The sequence below is a fragment of the Onychomys torridus genome, chromosome 8, assembly GCF_903995425.1.
Source record: "Onychomys torridus chromosome 8, mOncTor1.1, whole genome shotgun sequence".
Classification (NCBI taxonomy): Eukaryota; Metazoa; Chordata; class Mammalia; order Rodentia; family Cricetidae; genus Onychomys; species Onychomys torridus.
In genome coordinates, this window is record NC_050450.1 from 87394417 (window position 1) to 87415839 (window position 21423).

Below are 21423 nucleotides of genomic sequence, written 5' to 3' on the forward strand. Positions count from 1 at the left end.
ACATGACTGTTTAACAAAAAATCTGAACCAACAATAGCGAGGCAGCATTTCCGGACACAGGGGACACTGGGAAGAAGAAGGACAGAGATGCCAGGAGACAGAGAGCAAGACGTGCAGGAGGAGACGTTACAGCCACAAGGCACGTGCAGCACATAGATTAGCAGAAATGGGTTAACTTGAGTTATAAGAACTAGTGAGGAACTAGCCTAAGCTAGCTGAGCTTCATAGTAATAATAAGTCTCTGTGTGGTTATGAGAAGCTGGTAGGCAGAACAGAAAAATCTGCCTACACACATTTTAAAGCAGTCCTCAGTTTAAATGAGAGTCATAGTCCAAGAGTAGTTTGTAAATAATAATAATAATAATAATAATAATAATAATAATAAATTCATTGAGGCAGGGTCTCACTATGTAGCTCTGGCTAGCCTGGAATTCTCTATGTAAACCAGGCTAGCCTCTAATTCACAGGCCTGTCTCTGCCTCCCGAGTGCTGGGATTAAAGGCACTACACCTTGGTTTGTAAATGTTTTGATTTTCCACATTTCATGCTTACCGTATGTCAGCCATTGCTCCTGTCCTTACAGATGAAATAAATGTGTGGATGCTTTGTGATAGCCCTGCAAAGCTGGGACTGGTGTCTTTGTTTTACAGACAGGGTGTGAAGGTCTAGAGACATTAAGACACTTTCTCAGGGTCACAAACCGAGTTAAAAGCTGAATAAGCTAGGAAATAGAAAAGAAAAACACAGCTCCAGGATTTTCAGGTGTCACACCATGCTCACCTTTTGGAAGCTGAAGGTATTTCCCACAGACACAGTTCTACGAAGTTATAAAGTCATATGAGCCTATTTAAACCAAATGGTGCTGAGCGGAAATTCTACTGCGCCATGGCAGTGCTGTTCATACCCTGGCTCAGTACTGATCTCAGAAGTGCTCGGTGGCGATGTTTGTGGAGTTTACCACAGAACAGACTCCCCGCTTAGGAGTCAGCTCTCTAGAACAGTTAGGAGCACACAGAGACAGGGGCATGAGTCACATATCCTCCTCTTCCTCATTCCATCCCCCACACTGGTCTCTGCAGTTGGTATCGAATGGAATTTCAGCGGCTGAGGGGGATGGCAAAACGTCACTCACAGCAGGTGACAAAGGGGGTCTCGGGTTTAGCAGCAGGGGGATAACAGGAAAGCTCAGCAGTGGGATCTGTGACTCATTGTTAGGTCAGGGCATGTGGTAGCAAGTGTGTGACAGCCGGTGTGGAATTAGGAAGTGGGGTGACAAGGGGAGCCTCTGGAGCCAGCCCTATGGAAACTGGGTCTCTAACTAGGGCAACTGTTGGTCAGCAAGAGGAGACAGCAAACTGGCCATCTGCATCCAAGAGACAACATCTAGGTCAACGCTTAGTGAGTCACCTTTTCTTATGGGGGAGGGGTGGCTTACTTTTCGGATACTTTCTCAATCTTGAGAATACAAACAAGAAGTCTTTCTGTGGTTGTGTAAAACACAACAGAAAACACACTCACCTTTAAGAGCAGGGGCTCTGAGACAGGCAAGCATAGAGACAGTTTAGTGCTCTGAGCACTTGCTTGGTTTGGGGTTATGCACATATACCCCCCCCCCCCTTGCAGCCTGGTCCCTTCATCTGCCAGAGTGCACATGTACACCACTGTCCAAACAATGTCTGGCACCCTCAGAAGCCTGACGTCCACCTGCACCAGGCTGCACACACTCCCACCTCTAGATAGTAGCCTAAGTTCCCCAGCCCTAGCGACAATCAAATGTAGATAGTTTCCCTTCAAGCCATTTGTGAGAAAGATCACTCTCGGAAGGTTACCAGACAGGGCGTGAAAAGGGGGCAGGATTGAAGAAGGAAGGAAATATTATTTCTTGTCATTCACAAACCAAAGGAGGTCACACACAGAGATTACAGAAATGTGAGAAAGCAAACTTTCGAATACCTCAATTTTTAAAAAGAGAATATTTATCCAGGGACTGGGGAACCGGCTCAGTCAGTAAAGCGCTTGGTACACATGTACAAAGACCTGGATTCAGAGCTGCTGGGCCCACAGAAAATGCTGGGCATGGCAGCATGGTTATAATCCCAATGCTGGGGAGACAGAGACAAAAGGCCCTGGGTCTTCCTGATCGCCTCTTGAGCACCAGGTTCCATGAGAGACTTTGTCTCAAAAAATAAAGTGGATGGCTGGGTGTCGGCATAAACCTTTAATCCAAGCACTCAGGGTGGCAGAGGGAGGCAGAGACATGTGAGTTCGAGGTCAGCCTGGTCTACAGAGTGAGATCCAGGACAGCCAGGGCCACACAGAGAAACCCTGTCTCAAAAAAAAAAAAACAACAACAACCAAAAAATAAATACATACATACATACTTACATACATCTATCAATAAAAAGTAAGGTGGAGAGATCTATAGGAAAACTCTTCTGGTTCCCACACATCCACATCCATGTGTGTTTACCCACACACACAAACACATATACATTCACGCACCACACACACGTACAAGCACACACGAGAAGAGAATGTCTATGTTTCAGGGATGGTGGAGCATGAAAAGAAAGACAGACTTGTACCAACAAAATAGGTGACAGTTAAACAAAATTAAAAGGAAACATTCAAACCTCAGTGGGTAACATAAACAGTGGAAAGGAACCCACCACCAAGGAAACTCTATCTAGTCCAGATTAGGGATGCAGTGTTGAACCATCTTGTCTTATTTTCAGTTCTTTGGAGAACCTCATAAGATCCAGCTGGACTGCTCCTGTGCACAGGCTTCAATGGATGTGACAGAGAAACCCACACATGCGTGTGTATTGTAGCACAACTCACAATAGCAAGGCCACGGTGACAGAGTCTAGATCAGTGGTTCTCAACCTCCTAATGCTGCAACCCTATGTAATACATCTCCCCATGCAGTGGTGACCCCCAACCATAAAACTATTTCCATTGCTACCCCATAACCGTAATGTTGCTGCTGTTACAAATCATAATGCAAATATCTATGTTTTCCAATGGTCTTAGGCAACTCCTGCACAAGGGTCATTTGAAATCCAAAGGGACACACATGTTGAGAACCTCTGGTCTAGGGGTTTTGATTGGGTTTGTTTCTCTGCCAGTTAAAGAACTAAAAATCTGGCAGGAAAAATCTGGAGCACAGCAGGTGGCGAGAAAGAAATCTCCAACACTACAAACAGCAGCAGACAAACTCAGCAGTTAAGAAAGGTGTTTCTTGGGGGAGAAGAAACACACACACACACACACACACACACACACACACACACACCAGGCACACGGAGAAAAAAGCAAAGCAGAGGGAACCTCAGAAAGCCAAAAATCCCCGTCTCTTCTCTCCGGAGGCCTGGGGTTCTCAAGTCTGCAGTTTTCCTCCCCTGATTTGAAGTTGGTCAGTTTGAAGAGAGCTAGCACAGTCGAATGGCCCAGAACTGTTGTGTGACCATCCTGATCCAGCCTTGAACTTGCTGAGCCTGTCCATCAACAGGGGGCCTCCTGGTGTGAGACAAAGCCTACACAGCCTATAGTTTTAAACTGCCAGGCTCTCCGTCTCAGTCAGGAGGGTGAGGAAGAAGCTGGGCACCTTGGAAATTCATCTCCTTTATTGTGGCCCCTCTCCCTATCTGTCTGCCTACCAGGGAGACTGTCTAACTCCTAGTCTGTCAATGCGATTAGCATAGATGCCCAGCAATGGATGAATGGACGATGAAATGTGGCATCTGCATACAATACACCAGGATTTGACCATGAAGGTTGCTATCATGTCCTTTGCAGGAAAATGGATGGAGTCACACATCTACACACCAAACAACGTGAGCCAGACTCATTAAAGACAAGAGTCAAATGTTTTTCTCTCATTGGTGGAATCAAAAAGTAGGGGGAAGGGCTGAGGAGATGGCTCAAGGTAGGCAAAACGCTTGCCATGCAAGTGAGGGCTTAAGTTCAGATCTCCAGAACCCACATAAAGCTGGAGGTGGTGGCACATGTTTTCAATCTTGGCACCACCAGGAGGAGATGGGAGGTCTTGGGTCAGCTGGTGTGGTGAAGGAAGCAGAAAAATGAGATCCTGTCTGAAAGAAAACAGGATGGAAGGTGAAGACCAATACCCAAGGTCTGATCTCCACATACACTATGAGCACTGGAACTCACACTTGTGAGTACACACACACACACACAAACACACACACACACACACACACACACACACACACACTTCCAAAGGTAAGTCTCAAAAGTAGATGAGAACCAGCACGAGAGGAAAGGGAGAAAGAATAAAAGTTGAGAATCGAGGGGATTAAATGGAAGTAAACTAATATACATATTAGTTTTATATATATATAATATATATATATATATATATATATATATATATATATATATATGCATGGAAATCCACTATTGGGTTGAGGATTTACCAGCCCTCAGTTCTCACCTGTACGTCCAGCCCTCAGTTCTCACCTGTACGTCCAGCCCTCAGTTCTCACCTGTATGTCCAGCCCTCACTTCTCACCTGTATGTCCAGCCCTCACTTCTCACCTGTATGTCCAGCCCTCACTTCTCACCTGTACGTCCAGCCCCAGTTTCACCGTTCTTTCACCTGTATGTCCATGCCCCTCACTTCCTCACCTGTATGGTCCCCCAGCCCTCACTTCTCACTACCCTGTATGCTCCAGCCTCATGTTTCCCCTCAGTTCTCACCTGTATGTCCAGCCCTCAGTTCTCACCTGTCATGTCCAGCCCTCAGTTCTCACCTGTTATGTCCAGGCCCTCCCGTTCTCACCTGTATGTCCAGGCCCTCAGTTCTCACCTGTATGTTCAGCCCTCAGTTCTCACCTGTATGTCCAGCCCTCAGTTCTCACCTGTATGTCCAGCCCGCATTCCCTCTTTATATTGAGACAGAGTCTCATCAAATCCCTCAAACTGGTTTCCAGCTCACATTGTGACCCAGACAAGTCTAGAGTTTACAAACCTCCTGCTCCCAACTACTTGGGATTAGAGGCTTGAACCACCAGGCAAGGCTATTGCCTTCTTTAAATACCAGCTTGCCCTAGTTTAGTGACTTAAAACAAGGTCTTTTATTAAACAGAAAAACTAAAAAATAATGTGTTCTAGGCATTTTATAATTTTATCATATCTGTTCTACAGAGATATAAAGTAAACATTAAGAATTGTCAGGTGGGCCGGGCAGTGATGGCACATGCCTGAATTCCATGTTGTCTCTACTCCGGTTTGTTAAAGTCCCACAGTGATGCCCGTCATGCATGTTGGAGAACCAGGTTATCAGGTGGCTGCCTGCCTTAGTTGGCCACAAGTGGAAAAACTTCTTTAACAGAGTGTTCTAGTGTTTTTTCAACCCTAGCCACACTTCCCAAGAAGAAGGTTATATCAGACTTTCAGGCACAATATTAATTTTATTATTATTTTCATTACTTTCAATTCTTTAAGAATTTATTACATGTGCTGGGCAGTGGTGGCGCACACCTTTAGTCCCAGCACTCGGGAAGCAGAGGCAGGTGTTTCTCTGTGAGTTCGAGGCCAGCCTGGGCTACAGAGTGAGTTCCAAGAAAGGCACAAAGCTACACAGAGAAACCCTGACTCAAAAAACCAAAAAAAAAAAAAAAAAAAAAAAAAGAAAAGAAGAAAAAGAAAAAAAATTGTCAGGTGGGTATGGTGGTACAGATCTGTAATCTTAGCATGTGATAAGCCAAGACAAAAAACCAACAAACTAACTATGAGTTCCAGGCCAATTTGAGCTACATAGCAAAACTTTAGGTGAAAATAAATAGACATAGACAAATAAATAAATAGATGAAGTCACAATGACTTCACTGGTTCATTAATTTTTTTTTTTTTTTTGCTGGAGCTGAGGACCAAACCCAGGGCCTTGCACTTGCCTAGCAAGCGCTCTACCACTTAGCTAAATCCCTAACCCCTGGTTCATTCATTAGATCCAAACTTAAAATAAATCTTTAGTTAACAAATAAGTAGCTCATTTGATAATGCCAAAGAGGCTTGAAAGAATCACTCAGGGCTGGGGAGATGGCTCAGTGAGTGATGCTCTTGCTGTGGAAGTGTGAGGGACTGAGTCCAGTCTCTAGCAGGTATGTGCAAAAGCCAGGGCTGTGTGCATGCTTGTAAACCCACCACTGGGGAGCAGAGACAGGGGGATCCATGAGCACTCACTGGCCGGCCAGCCTGGCCAAACTGACAAGTTCCAGACAATCAAGACACGCTGTCTCAAAAGAACAGTGGAGAACAACTGAGAAAGATGCCTGGGGTTGCTCTTTGTCCTCCACAGGCACAGCAGACACACACACACACACACACACACACACACACAGCAGACACACACACATAGCACACACACACACACACAGCAGACACACACACACACACAGCAGACACACACACACAGCAGACACACACACACACACACAACAGACACACACACACAGCAGACACACACACACAGCACACACACACACACACAGAGCAGACACACACACACACAGCAGACACACACACAGCAGACACATACAAACACATGCGTGCATGCACACACACATACACACACAGACACACATACACACAATTATATTAACTAAACACCCTTCCATACCATTGGCTTCATTCACAGGCTTGCCATCCATTGGTTTGTACCCTGTGGACTCACTTCTTCTGTGGAAAAAAGAGTAGATTATTATCTTTTTCTTTCAATTAGAAGCTCATAAATGATTGTGAGTTGGGAATAATATTTTTTAAAAAATTACTTTTAGTTTTATTAATGTGCATGTGTGTTTATCCACATATATGCAGGTGCCTGTGGAGGCCAGAAGAGGGCATCAGCTCCGGATGCTGGAGTTACAGGTGCTAGGGCGCTGTCTGACGTGAGTGCTGGGAATTAAACTCTTTTAACTGCTGAGCCATCTCTCCAGCCTCAGAAATAATAGTTTTGGAGTTCTAGTTTCAGTAAGTTTTAAATTGTTCTATTTTAAGGGGATGCTAATAAGCTTTTTGTGACTTCAGCCTAGTGAAATTAAATGGCTGCTTATGGACAGATACTGTCTCTTCCATCTAGCAACATGGGCATCCCAAGTTCTTCTTCTTCTGACTTTCTATTCAACAGTTCAGTGCCTGCTTGTAGAAGGAGCTGAACTAGGTGCTGTAGAAAATAGAGACCTAAGTGGGTTTGGTGGCACACATCTTTAATCCCAGCACTCAGGAGGCAGAGGCAGGCAGATCTCTGTGAGTTCAAGGCCAGCCTGGTCTACAGAGCAAGTTCTAGGACAGGCACCAAAACTACACAGAGAAACCCTGTCTTGAAAAACCAAAAACTAAAAATAAAAAAAAATTAGAGATCTAAGAAACACAGTAGTTTGTAGTGTTAGAAACACAACACATTCATGTAAAAAGTTACATTTTTTATCTTTTGCTTTTTTCAAGACAAGGTTTCTTTGTGTAACCCTACCTGTCCTGTGACTCTGTAGACTGGGCTGGCCTCAAACTCAGAGATCTGCCTGCCTCTGCCTTCCGAGTGCTGGGATTAAAGGCATGGGCCACCACCGCTCTGCAAAAAAGTTATGTTTTTAACATTGCCTAAAAGGTACTGTAAGATAAGTGAAGAATGAATGGTCTCCAAATTCTGAGGAGGGAACCATCACTGCTGGCTTCTTCTGGGCAGCTTTACAGGAACCACCACCAACTACTGGGTTGCCTCACCCAGCCTTGATAGGAAGTTTACGTCTAGTTTTATTATTTCTTGTTTTGTTGTCTTTGGTGGATGTCCCTGAGAGCTCTGCTCTTTTCTGAAGGGAAACGGAGGAGTTGGAGCTCTTTGGGAGAGGAGAGGTACTCGGGTACTGGGAGGAGTGGAGGGAGGGGAAACTGTGGTTGGGATGTATTGAAAACAAAAACCAATCGGTGAGAAGGAGGAGGGATTGTATGAGCGAGAAATGTTGAGACCATGATTGGAAAAAGCACAGGGACAAATAGCCAAACTAGTGGAAAGACATGAACTATGAACCAATAGCTGAGGAGCCCCCAACTGGATCAGGCCCTCTGGATAAGTGAGACAGTTGATTAGCTTGAACTGTTTGGGAGGCTCCCAGGCAGTGGGACCAGGACCTGTCCTTGGTGCATGAGCTGGTTGTTTGGAACCTGGGGCTTATGCAGGGACACTTTGCTTAGCCTGGGCGAAGAGAGGAGGGAACTGGATCTGCCTCGGCTGAGTCTACCAGGCTGGGCTGACTCCTCAAGGGAGACCTTGCCCTGGAGAAGATGGGAATTGGGGGTGAGCTGGGTGGAGGACAGGGGAATCCGTGGCTGATATCTAAAATTAAATTAAATTATATAAAAAACCCCATCACCAACAAAAAACAAAGAAAAAACAGTCAAGGAGTCTCCCCCTGCGGAAGAAGGCAGCGTGTTCAGTGTTTTAATTGGGCGAGCATTTAGTGACGGCCACAGATGACGAAGTGGGTTTTTAGAGTCAGCCTCTGTCAAGGCACTTCACGGTGAGGTGCTGTAGCTGAGAGCAGGTAAGAGTGTGGTTTTGTTGGATTCACAACTTTACCAAAAAGGTTACCGTGGTTCCAAGAGGTTTAACCACACGTGTTTAAATTCGCTCAGGATGTGATTCACACCTGGGACCGCAATTCTGGGGCCTTTGGGGTCTTGGCTAGCAAACTCTGATGTCTCTCTAATGACATCTTCTAGGAGCTGTGCTCACCACTAGTCTCCCAGTGCAGTGAAATCTTTTTAACCATCATTCTGAACTTGACAGAGTGTGTGGGGGGGTTAAAAAAATGTATTTAAACATAAACATAAAAGAAAGCAAATTCCTCCTTGGACCAAATACTGGAATGACCAAGGATTTTGTATTTAATTGTCCTTCATACAATTATGCATGCAAATAAACATTTTCCATACTTAGATCTTTGATTTCCAGGCTATGTGTGTGGCCCAGGCCTATATTCCTAGTACTCAGGAGGCTGAGACTGGAAGATCACAGAGTTCAGGGGCTGGACTACATAATTGTCTCAAAAAAAAAAATCATCATCATCTTCAACAACAACCATAACACTCAAGCTAAAAGTAAGTGTTGATATCAAATTTCTGTCTGTTTTCATTTCATTGGATGCAATGATGTACATAATTGAAGATATATATACACATATATATGATTTTAAGAAGTTCTAGGGTATAATATGATATATATTATAAAATAAAAACATATTCTAAATATGTAATACGTGCTATACTTTTGTCTTAAGCACATAGTACACTTACGTGATATATAACACATCTATAATAAGCACATATAAAAACCTAGTTACCACACATTTTGTTGCTTTATGTGTTAGCGCTCACCGTTCTTCTCCATCTAGTAAGTTGCAGTACATGTCAATTTCCTTCTCCAAACACGTTTTGATGCCCAGCAGCTGCTCATGCTCCAGCTTCTGGCCTTCCGTCTCTGTTCGGATCTGCTGCAGCTGCTCCTCCCGCACCCGGATCTGCTCCTGGATGTGCTGGAGTTGACTGTAGTAATTCCCTTCGGTCTCAGCCAATGAACTCTCATACGACTGTTTCTGAAAGAAAAGCAGAGTAATGCGTAAGAGAGGGCGACATGTCCGTGCTGAAACATTCTTAAGCTAGAAGGAAGTGTTTGCACAAGGTGTATGTATTTTCAATTGAAAATCAAACTGGTGAGATTCATTGAGAAAATAATGTTGATGTTTGGATTGGTGTGCCAGGAGTAATGCTTATGGATGAATTCCTGTTACTTAACATATTGAGTCATTTAATTATGGAATTCATATTACTTAATATAGTATATTGTGGTCATTTAGTAATATATATATATGTATATATACATATATACACATATATATTTACATTTAGTGTTATAAACATTCATCTTATAGGGGCTGGAGAGATGGCTTAGCAGTCAAGAACACCTGTTGCTCTCTCAGAGGACCTGGGTTCCCAGCATCTTCAGGGTGGCTCTCAACCATTTATAACTCCAGCTCCATGGGATTTGAATCCTCTTCTGACCCCCACAGACACCAGGCACATACATGATCTACATACATACACATAGGCAAAACTCTCATAGGCATAAAATATTAAGACTATCCATTGTATATATGTATTTACTTACCTATGCACACATAATGCTAGGTTTGGGATGTAGTTTGAATATGTCTCCTCAAGGATTTATGTATCAGAAACTTGGTTCCAGTATGGTGATATTAAGATATGTGGGGACCTTTAAGAGGTGGGGCTAGCCGGAGGTTAAGTCACCCAGGGCACTGCTCTTGGAGTAAGTTGATTCAGTCCAAGTCAGACCTTGGTTAGTTCTCCAGAGAGAGTTATTTTAAAACACGTGTGTGTTGTCCCTTCCTGTGCTCTGGCTTTGTGTCTCACCATGCTCAAACTTCTGTCAGGATGCTACTCATCATGTGATGTAGCCGGGGAGGGCGTTGCCATAGCTGGGGCCATGCTACTTTGAGTTTGCAGCTTCCAAAACAGTGAGGAAATAAATTCTCTTTCTTTACAGACTAATCCTGCTTGGGGTGTTTCTCTGCAGTAGTGGGAAGTGGGCAGACGCACACCTCTAGTTCCGTTCTTACATACCATCGCTGAAATGGACTGAAGTTCTATCTCCAGAGTCTGCAGATTGCGTTTCAGCTCCATCAGCTCATTTCTGGCCGCCGAGGCCGCTCCTGCGTCATCTGAAATCTGCTGCTGCAGCGTTGCACTCTGTAGAGGAATTGCCACACGGGTTAGGAACCCGTTTGACTGTTCCCCACACGAGCCCCTTCCGTGGCACCTGCCGCGGATGTACCTTCTCTTTAAAGCAGGTCTCTGCATCTCTTCGGTTCTGCTCAGCCAAATCTTCGTATTCCGCCCTCATGTTGTTCAACATGGCGGTTAGATCCACGCCAGGGGCCGCATTCATCTCCACGTTGATGTTTCCCCCTGATGCGTTTTGCAGAACTCCCATTTCCTGGAAAAGGGGTAATAAATCATTACTACTCAGGGAAGGATTTTGATTGACATCCAAACGCTGGTGTGGAACGAATAGTGGACTTGAAGAAGGAAATGGTGTGCGAGGCTGTTCCGTGGGCTTCCTTACCTCCTCATGGTTCCTTTGGAGGTATGTCAGCTCCTCACTTAGAGCCTCACACTGTATTTCCAAGTCGGTTGTAGAAAGCGTCAGCTCGTCCAACACTCTGCGAAGACCGTTGGTGTCAGCCTCAACACTCTGGTGCAGAGCAAGCTCATTTTCATACCTTAAAGGGTGTGAAGGTGTTTTAGAATTGTGATTACCAGTGGGTACAACTTGTAAAGACACTTTGTATGCTGAGGGGTAGCGTGCTCTGATTCTGTATATATATATTAAAGATTTGTTTATTATGTATACAGCATGTATGACTGAAGGCCAGAAGAGGGCACCAGGTCTCATTATGGATGGTTGTGAGCCACCATGTGAGTGCTGGGAATTGAACTCAGGTCCTCTGGAAGAGCAGTGAGTGCTCTTAACCTCAGCCATCTCACCAGCCCCTGTATGTATTTTTTGAGGCTTCTTGCCATGGCAAACTAGTAAGATAGTTTGAGATACCTATTAGTTTATAAGGACTGTGTGTGTGTGTGTGTGTGTGTGTGTGTGTGTGTGTGTGTGTGTGTGTTTGCATGAGGGTGTGCATGTGGAGGTCAGAGGTCAATATTGGGTATCTTTCTCAATAACTTGCCACCTTCATTTTTGAGACAGGGTCCCTCACTGAACCTGGAGCTCACCAATTTGTCCAGACTAGCTGTCCAGCAAGCCTCTCCTGTCTCCATCACACCAGCACTGGAATTACACATGTGTGTTGCTGGTCCCTTCTTTTTATGTGGATGCTGGGGGTCTGAACTCAGGTAGACCCTCATGATTTTGTGGCAAACCCTTTACTCACACCCAAGCCCCTATAAATACATCATTTTAGAGGTGCTATTTATTTACAGTTGATCTTTGCCATCCAATAACATGTCAGAATAAAATAGTGTCAGATTTTCAAAAATGTATGATAGATCTTTTTATAAAGATTATTAAATTCTACTTCTTTGTTATCTAGAGTGGTTTCATTAAAATAGTTTGTTTGTGGGGGGACTGGAGAGATGTCTCAGTGGTTAAGACTACTACTGACAGCTTTTCCAGAGGACCCACATCTGACTCCCAGCATCCATATGGCAGCTCACAACTGTCTGTAATTCTGGTTTCAGTGGATTTGATGCTCTCTTCTGGCCTCTAAGGGAGGGTACTAAGCACACAAGTCATGCATAGGCATACATGCAAAGCACCCATATACATAAAATAAAATATCCCAAGTAGGTTTTAAAAACAAGAGATACATTCTTTAAGCATGGCTGTAGTTTTAGCCATTATTAGTAATAATCACATCCTGTTCACCTACTTCATCTTGAAGTCATCAGCTGTGAGTCTGGCATTGTCGTTTTGAAGAATTAGGTTGGCATTACAGGTGGTCATAGAAACGATCTGAATGGGACAGATCAAAGGACATCCCAACATCAGTGTGACTCTGTCTCAGATGTTTATACTGGTGTCTTTATTTGGATATTCGAAGAAACTTGGTTTTGGGGTATAACTCAGTGGTAGAGCTCTTGCCTAGCATATTAGATAACAACAACAAGAAACAACCACGTATAAAATTCAGATAATAAAGAGCTCCACAGATAATTTCATTGTTACTCATTAAAAAGTATCAATTAAAAATCAAAAACAAAAAATTAATGCAACATCTTTGTGGTACTACACGCTGGTTGAACATTCTTTTACTGGACTATGTCCAGCTCTCGTTTTAATTTTTTGTTTTGAGATAGGAGCTCATTAAATTACCCAGGTTGGCTTCACACTTATGATCCTTCTGCTTCAGCCTCTGGTGTGGCTGGGATTACAGGACTGTACCACTGGGCCTGGCTCAATTGTATTGATTGTGAAACTATTTCTCTCTTGCTATTTGATCCTACATTTAAAAAAATTATTAGGTACCACCCTTAACTCCGGGAACAAAGAGTGAGCAAATTCCACACCCATACACTTGATAAGTACATTTGGAGTGAATGAATCAGTTAAGCTTATTTATGATACTGGAGGCTGAACTGAGAGTCCCAGGCATACTGCACAAAAGCTCTGCTATAATAGTTCTAGCTTTTTCTTTTTTTAAATTAAGGTAGGGTCTCTAAGTTCCCAGGCCAGCCTCAGCCTTGTGATGCCCTGTCGCAGCATCTTTTGTAGCTCTGATGACTGGTGTGTGCCACCCCCCCCCCAAATACTTTTTAAGTTTCCTTTGCTTTGAACTATGCCTGCCCCAGGCCTATAGCCATAGGATTTGAATCTGCATTTCTTACCTGTTTTTTCAAATCCTCAATGACTGAGAAATACTTGCTGTAGTCACAGTCAAGTCCACGGCCACAGCCAGGCCCATATTTCTCATACCAGCCCTCGATCTTCTTCTCCAGGTCAGTGTTGGCCTCCTCCAGAGCGCTTACGTGGTTCAGGTACAGTGCCAGCCGGTCATTGAGGTTCTGCATGGTCACTTTCTCATTCCCGGAGAAGAGTCCAGGCTCATTGTTAAGGAAACTCGTGCTGTTACCCCTTCCCGACACCTCACTGCCATGGCCAAAGCCTCCTCCAGAAGAGATTCCCCCAAGGGTGCAAGAAAAGCTGCTTTCTGCTCCGGGCCCAACACTCACATTCCCAGCCACAAAGCCCGCCCCACCCCTGGACAGCCTGACAGATCCAGCTCGAGAGCAGACCCTGGATCCCCCAGAAAATCGAAAAGACATGGTGACAGCACAGCCCGGCAATCTTCTTCCCCAGAGAGGTGCAAAGCTAAAGTCTACCTTCCATGGGGTGACAACCCCACTAGCTTTTATAGGACTCAATCTCAGCTACACCGATCTGTAATAAAACATTAGTCGGATCCTAATTGCTGTTTCTCATAATTGGGTGATTTTTAATAGTGTCCAGTAGGTGGCAAAGTGCCCCAAGGATATTTTTTATATATGAAAAAGGTGCCAGGGACAGTGATCCTAATTCATAGCCTTGCAGTCTTAGTAACACTAAATCATAGCCCCGTAGATCACAGAGAGAAAACCATCGTTTGATGTCACCAAGATGAGGGTTTACACCCATTTGACCCCTGGGAAAGAGCAGAGATGACTCCCCACATGTAACAAAGAATTCACGTTAGAAATATTTGCCCCCCCCCCTTGATGTAGAAATGCACTAGAATATCTCAACTGTCCCGACTTTACTGAGTGTTTTTCTTTTTACTGAGACGGAAGCTTTCCGTATTTAGTAATCTTTTGCCAGTAAGAATTCTTGATCTGTTTTTGCATGTGCATGTATGTGCATATTCATGGGTGTTTGCATGTGTGTGTGCTGATGCACATATGTGTATATGTATGTGCACACAGGTGTGGAGGCCAGAGGGTGGTGGTGTTCTGTCATCCACCTTGCTTGTTTTTTGGGATGGGGGGTCTCATTGGTTTGGAACTTGTGAAGCGGGCTAGGCTTGCTGGCCAGGGAGCCCCAGGATCTGCATGGCTCTGTCTCCCCAAGATGACAAGCAGAAGCCCAAGCCCCTGGCTTTTTTACACGTCCCTGGAGATCAAACCCGTGTCCTCATGCTTACACAACAAACACTTTACTCTTTAGTTCTCTTACCGGCCCCTTGCACTTGTTTGTAATAAGTTGAAAATGAGTACCAAGCTCGATAGTAACTTTTCAGATGGGTCTCACTGAGCCAAGACTGGCTTTGAACTCCAATTCTCTCTCAGCCATCTGAGTGCTGGTATTGCAGACACATGCCACTGAGCCCCATGAGATTTTTTTTTTTTTATTTAGTTAGTTTAAGAGCAGAACATCAATTCAACTAACTATGGCGACTCCAAATTATTTGCCTTCTATCCTCAAAAAAACTATTTTTGAGACAAAGTCTCACTATATCACCTTGGTTGGCCTGAAGTTTACTAGATGTAAGCTGACCTTGATCAAATTGGCCTTGAAGTCTGTCTGATCCTCCTGATGCCTCCACCCCTCCAAATGCTGAGATTCTAGGCATGCACCATCCCACTCCATCATGGTTCTCTAGTTTTCATCTGCATACATAAAGCGTGTGACTTTGACACAAGCTTCATGTTAATCAGCAGGGAACGAAATACATGAAGAAGAGGGGGCTGTTTCCATCACTGCCTAGGAAATCCGTAATCTGGTGCCTAGGTGACTGGTCGTCACGGGGAAACAGATGCCTTTTCCAGGAAGCCCTGGGGAAACTAGCCCATCTCTTTGTGCTTCACTTCTCCAGGAACAAATGAATGTAATCACATCCGAGTGTGTTAGTCAAAGGCTTCAGTGGACAGCTCCAATAATGAGTGACTATGAGACAGTCTGAAGGGCACAGACACTTTATAAATGTTAATTATTTGTATTATTATAATAAGGTGGACACGTCAGACAGGGCCAGGTTGCTATCACTATGGCAGGTACAAATTGATTGGTCGACTGATTACAGGTTTAGTTTCGAAAATGTGAGTTCTTTCCCCAATGAGATTTTTCAGTGTTGTAGATATTGAATTTTGAGAAAGAGCAGATGTTTGTCACTGCAAGACAAGAGCTCTTCAGTAGACTAGAATGCATGAATTTAAAAAGCACGAATATTTAAAAGTAATTGATACAAAATTATAATTCAGACCGTAGCAGTGTAAGATTTCTAACACATAAACTGTGAACCAATAGCTGAGGAGCCCCCAACTGAATCAGGCCCTCTGGATAAGTGAGACAGTTGATTAGCTTGAACTGTTTGGGAGGCTCCCAGGCCGTGGAACCGGGACCTGTCCTTGGTGCATGAGCTGGCTTTTTGGAACCTAGGGCCTATGCTGAGACACTTTGCTCAGCTTTGGTGTAGGGAGGAGGGGACTGGACCTGCCCCAACTGAATCTACCAGGCTGGGCTGACTTCCCAGGGGAGACCTTGCCTTGGAGGAGACGGGAATGGGGGGTGGTTGGGGGGGGAAGGCTGGAGGGTTGGGAGGAGGGAGGACATGAGAATCCATGGCTGATATGTAAAACGACTAAAAAAATCTCTTATATAAAATAATAAAGAAAACAAAAAGAAAAAAAAAAAGGTTTCTAAATTGTAGTAATTTTGCTGTGACCTGGAAAACTTTTCACATATTTTTTTGCCAATGTTTCCCACGAATGAAAGAACCAAAACAGTATGTTGGCAGAGAGATAGTTTGTAAGGCTGGGATTTTTTTTTTTTTTAAAGATAAGAGCGCTAATGAGACTGCAAAGTATTATTAGCATAATCTATTTATCTGTAGGTAGCTTATAAATACTAATTAACTTATCTTTTGTAGAATACATTAAGCACATATTATTAGAACCATTTTGGAGATGAGCTGGCTCTGGAAATAACATGGCCGCACAGATCACAGACTTCTCTTTCAAAGCAGGACAGATGTTTAACTCCTGGAACACAGTCAGTGTTTACAAATAGGCCATTTCTTCACAGATTTCCTGTAAACTAATGCTTTTTACAGTTTAATTAATTGATTAATTGATTAATTAATTTTTGTGTATATGAATGTTTTGTCTGCATGCATGTCTGTGCGCCACTTGCATGCCTGGTTCTGGTGGAGGCCAGAAAAGGGTGTTGAGTCCCCTGGAAGTGAAGTTACAGACAGTTGTGAGCTGCCCTGTGGGTGCTAGGAATTGAACCCGGGTCCTCTGCAAGAGCAGCCAGTGCTCTAAATGGCAGAACCATCTCTCTAGCCCTCTAAACTAAAATGTTAAAAATATAAATATGCTTTAGAACTTTCTGGAAGTAGAAGATGACTTGAACAAGTTCCCTGGGTTCCTTCTATCTATGTCTTTGTGTCTTCAGATTGTGTATGTGTGGTCAGAGAGCAGTATATCACCTGTCATTTCTTGAGAATCTACTAGGTGTTAAAGTATGGCATTCTCTGCATGTTGCTGGTATCCCAAGAAATTCAACTGAATCGAACGTTAACTCTTATGCTGTTTCAACATCTCATTTCAGCACAGAGTGTCTCATTGCTGTCTTACTTTATTGATCTGGAAGTAGATGACTTACAGAAGCAAGTTGTCCTCTGTGGTTCACATGTGTGCTGTGGTATGCTGTGTTCACATACCCACAACTACACCCACACAAAATAGCTAAAAAACAATTTAAAGATGCATATTTTATATTCCTCTTGGCTATTTTAGAAGAGCATTTTCATTTGAAAAACTTTTTATGTATGTATGTATGTTTGTATGTAAAATTTGTGTGTGTGTGTGCACGCGCGCGCACATGTATGTGCATACGTGTGCTGCAATATGCATGTGGAGATCACAGGATAACTCCCGGGTGTCAGTTTTCTCCTTCCAACATGTAGACCCCAGGGGATCCAACTCAAAGCTTTACCTACTGACCACCTTGCTTGCCCAGAAAAGCGTGTTTCTTGAGCAGGGATGAGGTTTGTTTTGTTGCTAGATTCCCCATGTTTCTCCTGAGAATCAGCCTGTGGTGTGTTAGCACCTCTGAAAATGGTTTCTCTGGGAAAGAGGGGACAACTTGAGCTCTACCCTTTTCAGTAGGAGGAGGGTGGAGCCACAGGGTTCTGGGTTCTCACCCACGGGGTATTAGGTTGCAGCTAAGCACAGACGGTGAGTCAGACTGCCTAGACTCCACCTCCTCCAGTTGTTAGCTGTATGACTCTGAGAAAATAACTCCACTGCTCTCTGACTCAGTTCCCTTACTCATAAAATGACGATGACCACAGTGTCTACCTCATAGGGCAGTTGTGGGGACCAAATGGTTTTTAGACTGGTGCTTAGCACACAGGTACTGGTTATCTGTCGTTATTGAAGTTATAGTTCAAAAGCCACAAATACACCCGGCTATTCCCCCTCCCAGCCTGGTTCTAGTAGAAAGTTTATTCCCTTTTGGGAATTTGGTTGATTTGGTGATCAGACATCCAAAACATGGAAGGAATCTGAGCTAACTATTTAGTCATTTAAAAGAAAAGCTATAAAGAATTTTTAGGAATAGTCTTAAGCTCACAACAAAATTCAGAGGCAGGTACAAAGATTTCCCCCATACTCCTCACCATCATGCTTTGCCTCTCTGCTTATCAGCTCCCACTGGTCCACGTGAACAGTGCATTTGTTCCGCAGATCATTGACACGTCATACTCACCAGAGTCCGTGTTTCATGTTAGAGTTCACTCTTGATGAACCCTGTTGGTTGGACATTTGTATGTTGACCTATGCCTACCCTCATGGTAGCGTATAGAGTACTTGTCCAGAGATCCCTTTGTTCCCCCATTTATCCTCTCCTATCAGTCCTTGGCAACCACTGATCAAGGTAGTGTTCCTACAGTTTTGTGTTTCCCAGGATGTTGGAGAGTTGGCCTTCTACATGGTGTGGTCTTTCTAGCTTGGCTTCTTTCGCTTAGTCACACCCACTGAAGTTCTCTCTGTCTTTTCCCGCCTTGATAGCTCTGGTTAGTTAATGCCCCATCATCTGGATCTGCCATCATTTATTTGGCCCTCTGGTAGAGCCGCAAATGCTCTTAACTGTGGAGCCATCTCTCTGGCCCCTCCTTATGCAGGATTTTTGTGTGGTGATGTTTTCACCTCCTTTGGATAGAGGAGTAAGGACCCAGTGGTTTCCAGAAATTGTTGGATCAAAAATGATCAGAGTGTGTTTAGCTTTGTAAGAACCTGGCGAACTGTCTTCCACAATGGCAAAATAGAACTTTTTAACTGTAGAACTCTATGGCAAGAGATCCCCCCCCCCCCAGATTTGATGTAAGAGTACAGGATATAAAAGCCAGTTATTCAGAAAGTTAAGTGAGCATGTTTGCTTTAGGTCTGCCTGGGTATGTTATATTATTTCTATTTTTGAAGCTTGGTCTTATATAGTCCAGGCTGGCTTCTCTATGTAACTAAGAATGACCTTGAAACTAAGAGTGACCTTGAGCTTCTGGTCCTCCCACATCTACCTCCCAGAGTGAGGATACAGGGGTGTGCCACCACACCCAGGGGTTATGTGGTCCTGGGATAGAAATGAGTGTTTTGTGCATGCATGGCTAGCACTCTACAGATTAAGTTACACCCCAACCCCTATTTTCAATAAATCAATGAATTTTAATTTTTCTTTGTATTTGAGCATTTCATACAGGTAGGTAATGAAATATGGTCATATTTCCCCTTCCAATTATTCCTATAGCTCCACATGATGGTGAATGAGAAATGTGCCCTGTAGTTTCAGACATTAGAACACTTGGCCCCCAGTGGATGGCAGTGGTTTGGGGAGCATGGCCTTGCCGGAGGAGTTTTGTCTCTGGGGGTGGGATGTGAGAGCTTAAAGCTTGCCACTTTCAGTTCATGACCTCTGCTTTGTGTTTGTGGTTCAAGATGTGAGCAGTCAGCATTCTGCTCCAGCCACCAGGCCTGCCTGCTAGCTTTGCTGGGCCATTATGGACTCTAACCCTCTAAGTCAAAAGAAATTATGTTTTTTTATTGTAAGTTGCCTTAGTTATGGCATTATATCACAATGCCAGAAAAGTAAAATCCCCAATATATCTCCCTCCTAACTTCATGTTTTTTTTTTTTTTCTTTTATAGTCCTCTAAGTCCAGTTAGCTCTGTCCAAATGTGCATGGGGGTTGGGCCATCCACGAGAATGTGGAAACTTACCAATGGCCATATTTTCAGTACAGAATTATTTTCTTCTCCTGGCAGCTATCCACTGCCAGTAGCTCCTTGATAAGGGTGGGCCCTGAAGAATCATTTACTCCATCTCTACTGGGATGGAGCCTGCTTAGTCTTGTGTAGGGAGCCACCTCTACCTCCATAACTCACAGCTGTGAGTTTATAAATGCAGTAGCCATGCCAAGTCCAGAAGACAGCACTTTACAGCCCTCTCTTGTCAGTGGAATTTTCTGTCCCGTTAACCAGCTCCCAAATAACCACACTGAGATTTACTATTAATTTTAAGTGCTTGGCCAATAGCTTGGGGTTGTTACTAACTAGCTCTTACATTTTAAACTAACCCATATTTTTTATCTATGTTCTACCACGTGGCTTGGTACCTTCCCTCAGTATGGCATGTTCATCTTGCTTCTCTCTGAGTCTCTTGGCAACTCCGCTCTTCTTCCTCCTTGAGCTTGCCCCCGATTCAGAAGTCCCACCTAACCTCTTCCTGCCTAGCTACTGGCCATTAGCTCTTTATTAAACCAGTGAGAGCAACACGTCTTCACAGTGTGCAAAAGGATTATTCCACAGCACTCCTCCCTGTCTTTCACTGTGTTCCCTGAGCTTGGGCTCTCACTCCCCTATCAGCCATCATTTGCCATTAGCTAGGGGTGAGACTTCATGAATCCTGGGAATTTGATTGGCTTGGTGTTGTGTGGGTCTTGTGCACAGAGTCAAAGCTGCCAGGAGTCCCTGAACATAACAGTCCTGTCCTGTCCAGAAAACACTGGGTTTGCAGAGTCCTCCACTACCTTTGGCCCTTATGACCTTTAGCCTCCCTCTTATGCAATCTCTTCCTCTTTCCTCTTAAAAAAATCCCGAATGTATCATCTTTCCTTTATGTTTAGGTTGTTTCTGACTCTTTAATTTCTTTCTTCTTCTTTTTTTTTTCTTTTTCTTTTTTCTTTCTTTCTTTTTTTTTTTTTTTTGAGACAGGGTTTCTCTGTAGTTTTGTTGCCTATCCTGGATCTCACTCTGTAGGCCAGGCTGGCCTCGAACTCACAGAGATCTGCCTGCCTCTGCCTCCTGAGTGCTGGGACTAAAGGCATGTGCCACTGCCGCCCGGCACCCTTCAATTCCTTATTTTCACTTTCATGAGCCTATTATACTCAAGATAATTTATTTGTATTTTATATGTATGAGTGTTTTGCCAGCATGTATGTATGTGTACTACATGGTGTGCAGTGCCCAAGGAGGCCCAGAAGAGGGTGTCATCTCCTGAAACTGGAGTTATAGGAGGTTATGAGTCACCACATGGGTGCTGAGAACTGAACCTGGGAACTGAATCTGAGCTGTCTCTGTAGCTCCAGGAACTGGTTTTTATTTTTATTCTTTTCTAGTAGCTATTTTATTTTCACAGCTTAGCACTCAACATTTACACACCCAGTATGTGTGGAAGGATGGTAGACAAAATTTTATAGACTTGTGGAAAGACTACGACCGTTACACATTCAACCAGTTCCTAACTTGGAAAGAGCAGTGGATTCAACAGAGGGAATTAAAGGCAGTGCTTAGCTCCTGTGGGAGGCTGAATGTGGAATGCAGTGAGGGACAGAGTCAGGGAGGATAG

The 21423-nt window shown here is 43.9% G+C and overlaps 1 protein-coding gene across 1 annotated transcript; it reads right to left on the reverse strand.

Annotated features, from left to right (window-relative positions):
• Positions 1-1030: 1030 nt before the first annotated feature.
• Positions 1031-13922, reverse strand: LOC118588752 (keratin, type I cytoskeletal 26-like). Its single transcript, XM_036195300.1, has 8 exons — positions 13435-13922; positions 12480-12562; positions 11162-11318; positions 10871-11032; positions 10660-10785; positions 9394-9611; positions 6644-6702; positions 1031-1104 (listed from the first exon to the last, which is right to left on the reverse strand). The coding sequence occupies exons 1-8, from the start codon at positions 13870-13872 to the stop codon at positions 1031-1033; spliced, it is 1317 nt and encodes a 438-aa protein (XP_036051193.1). The 5' UTR covers positions 13873-13922.
• Between the last annotated feature and the right edge of the window lie 7501 nt (positions 13923-21423).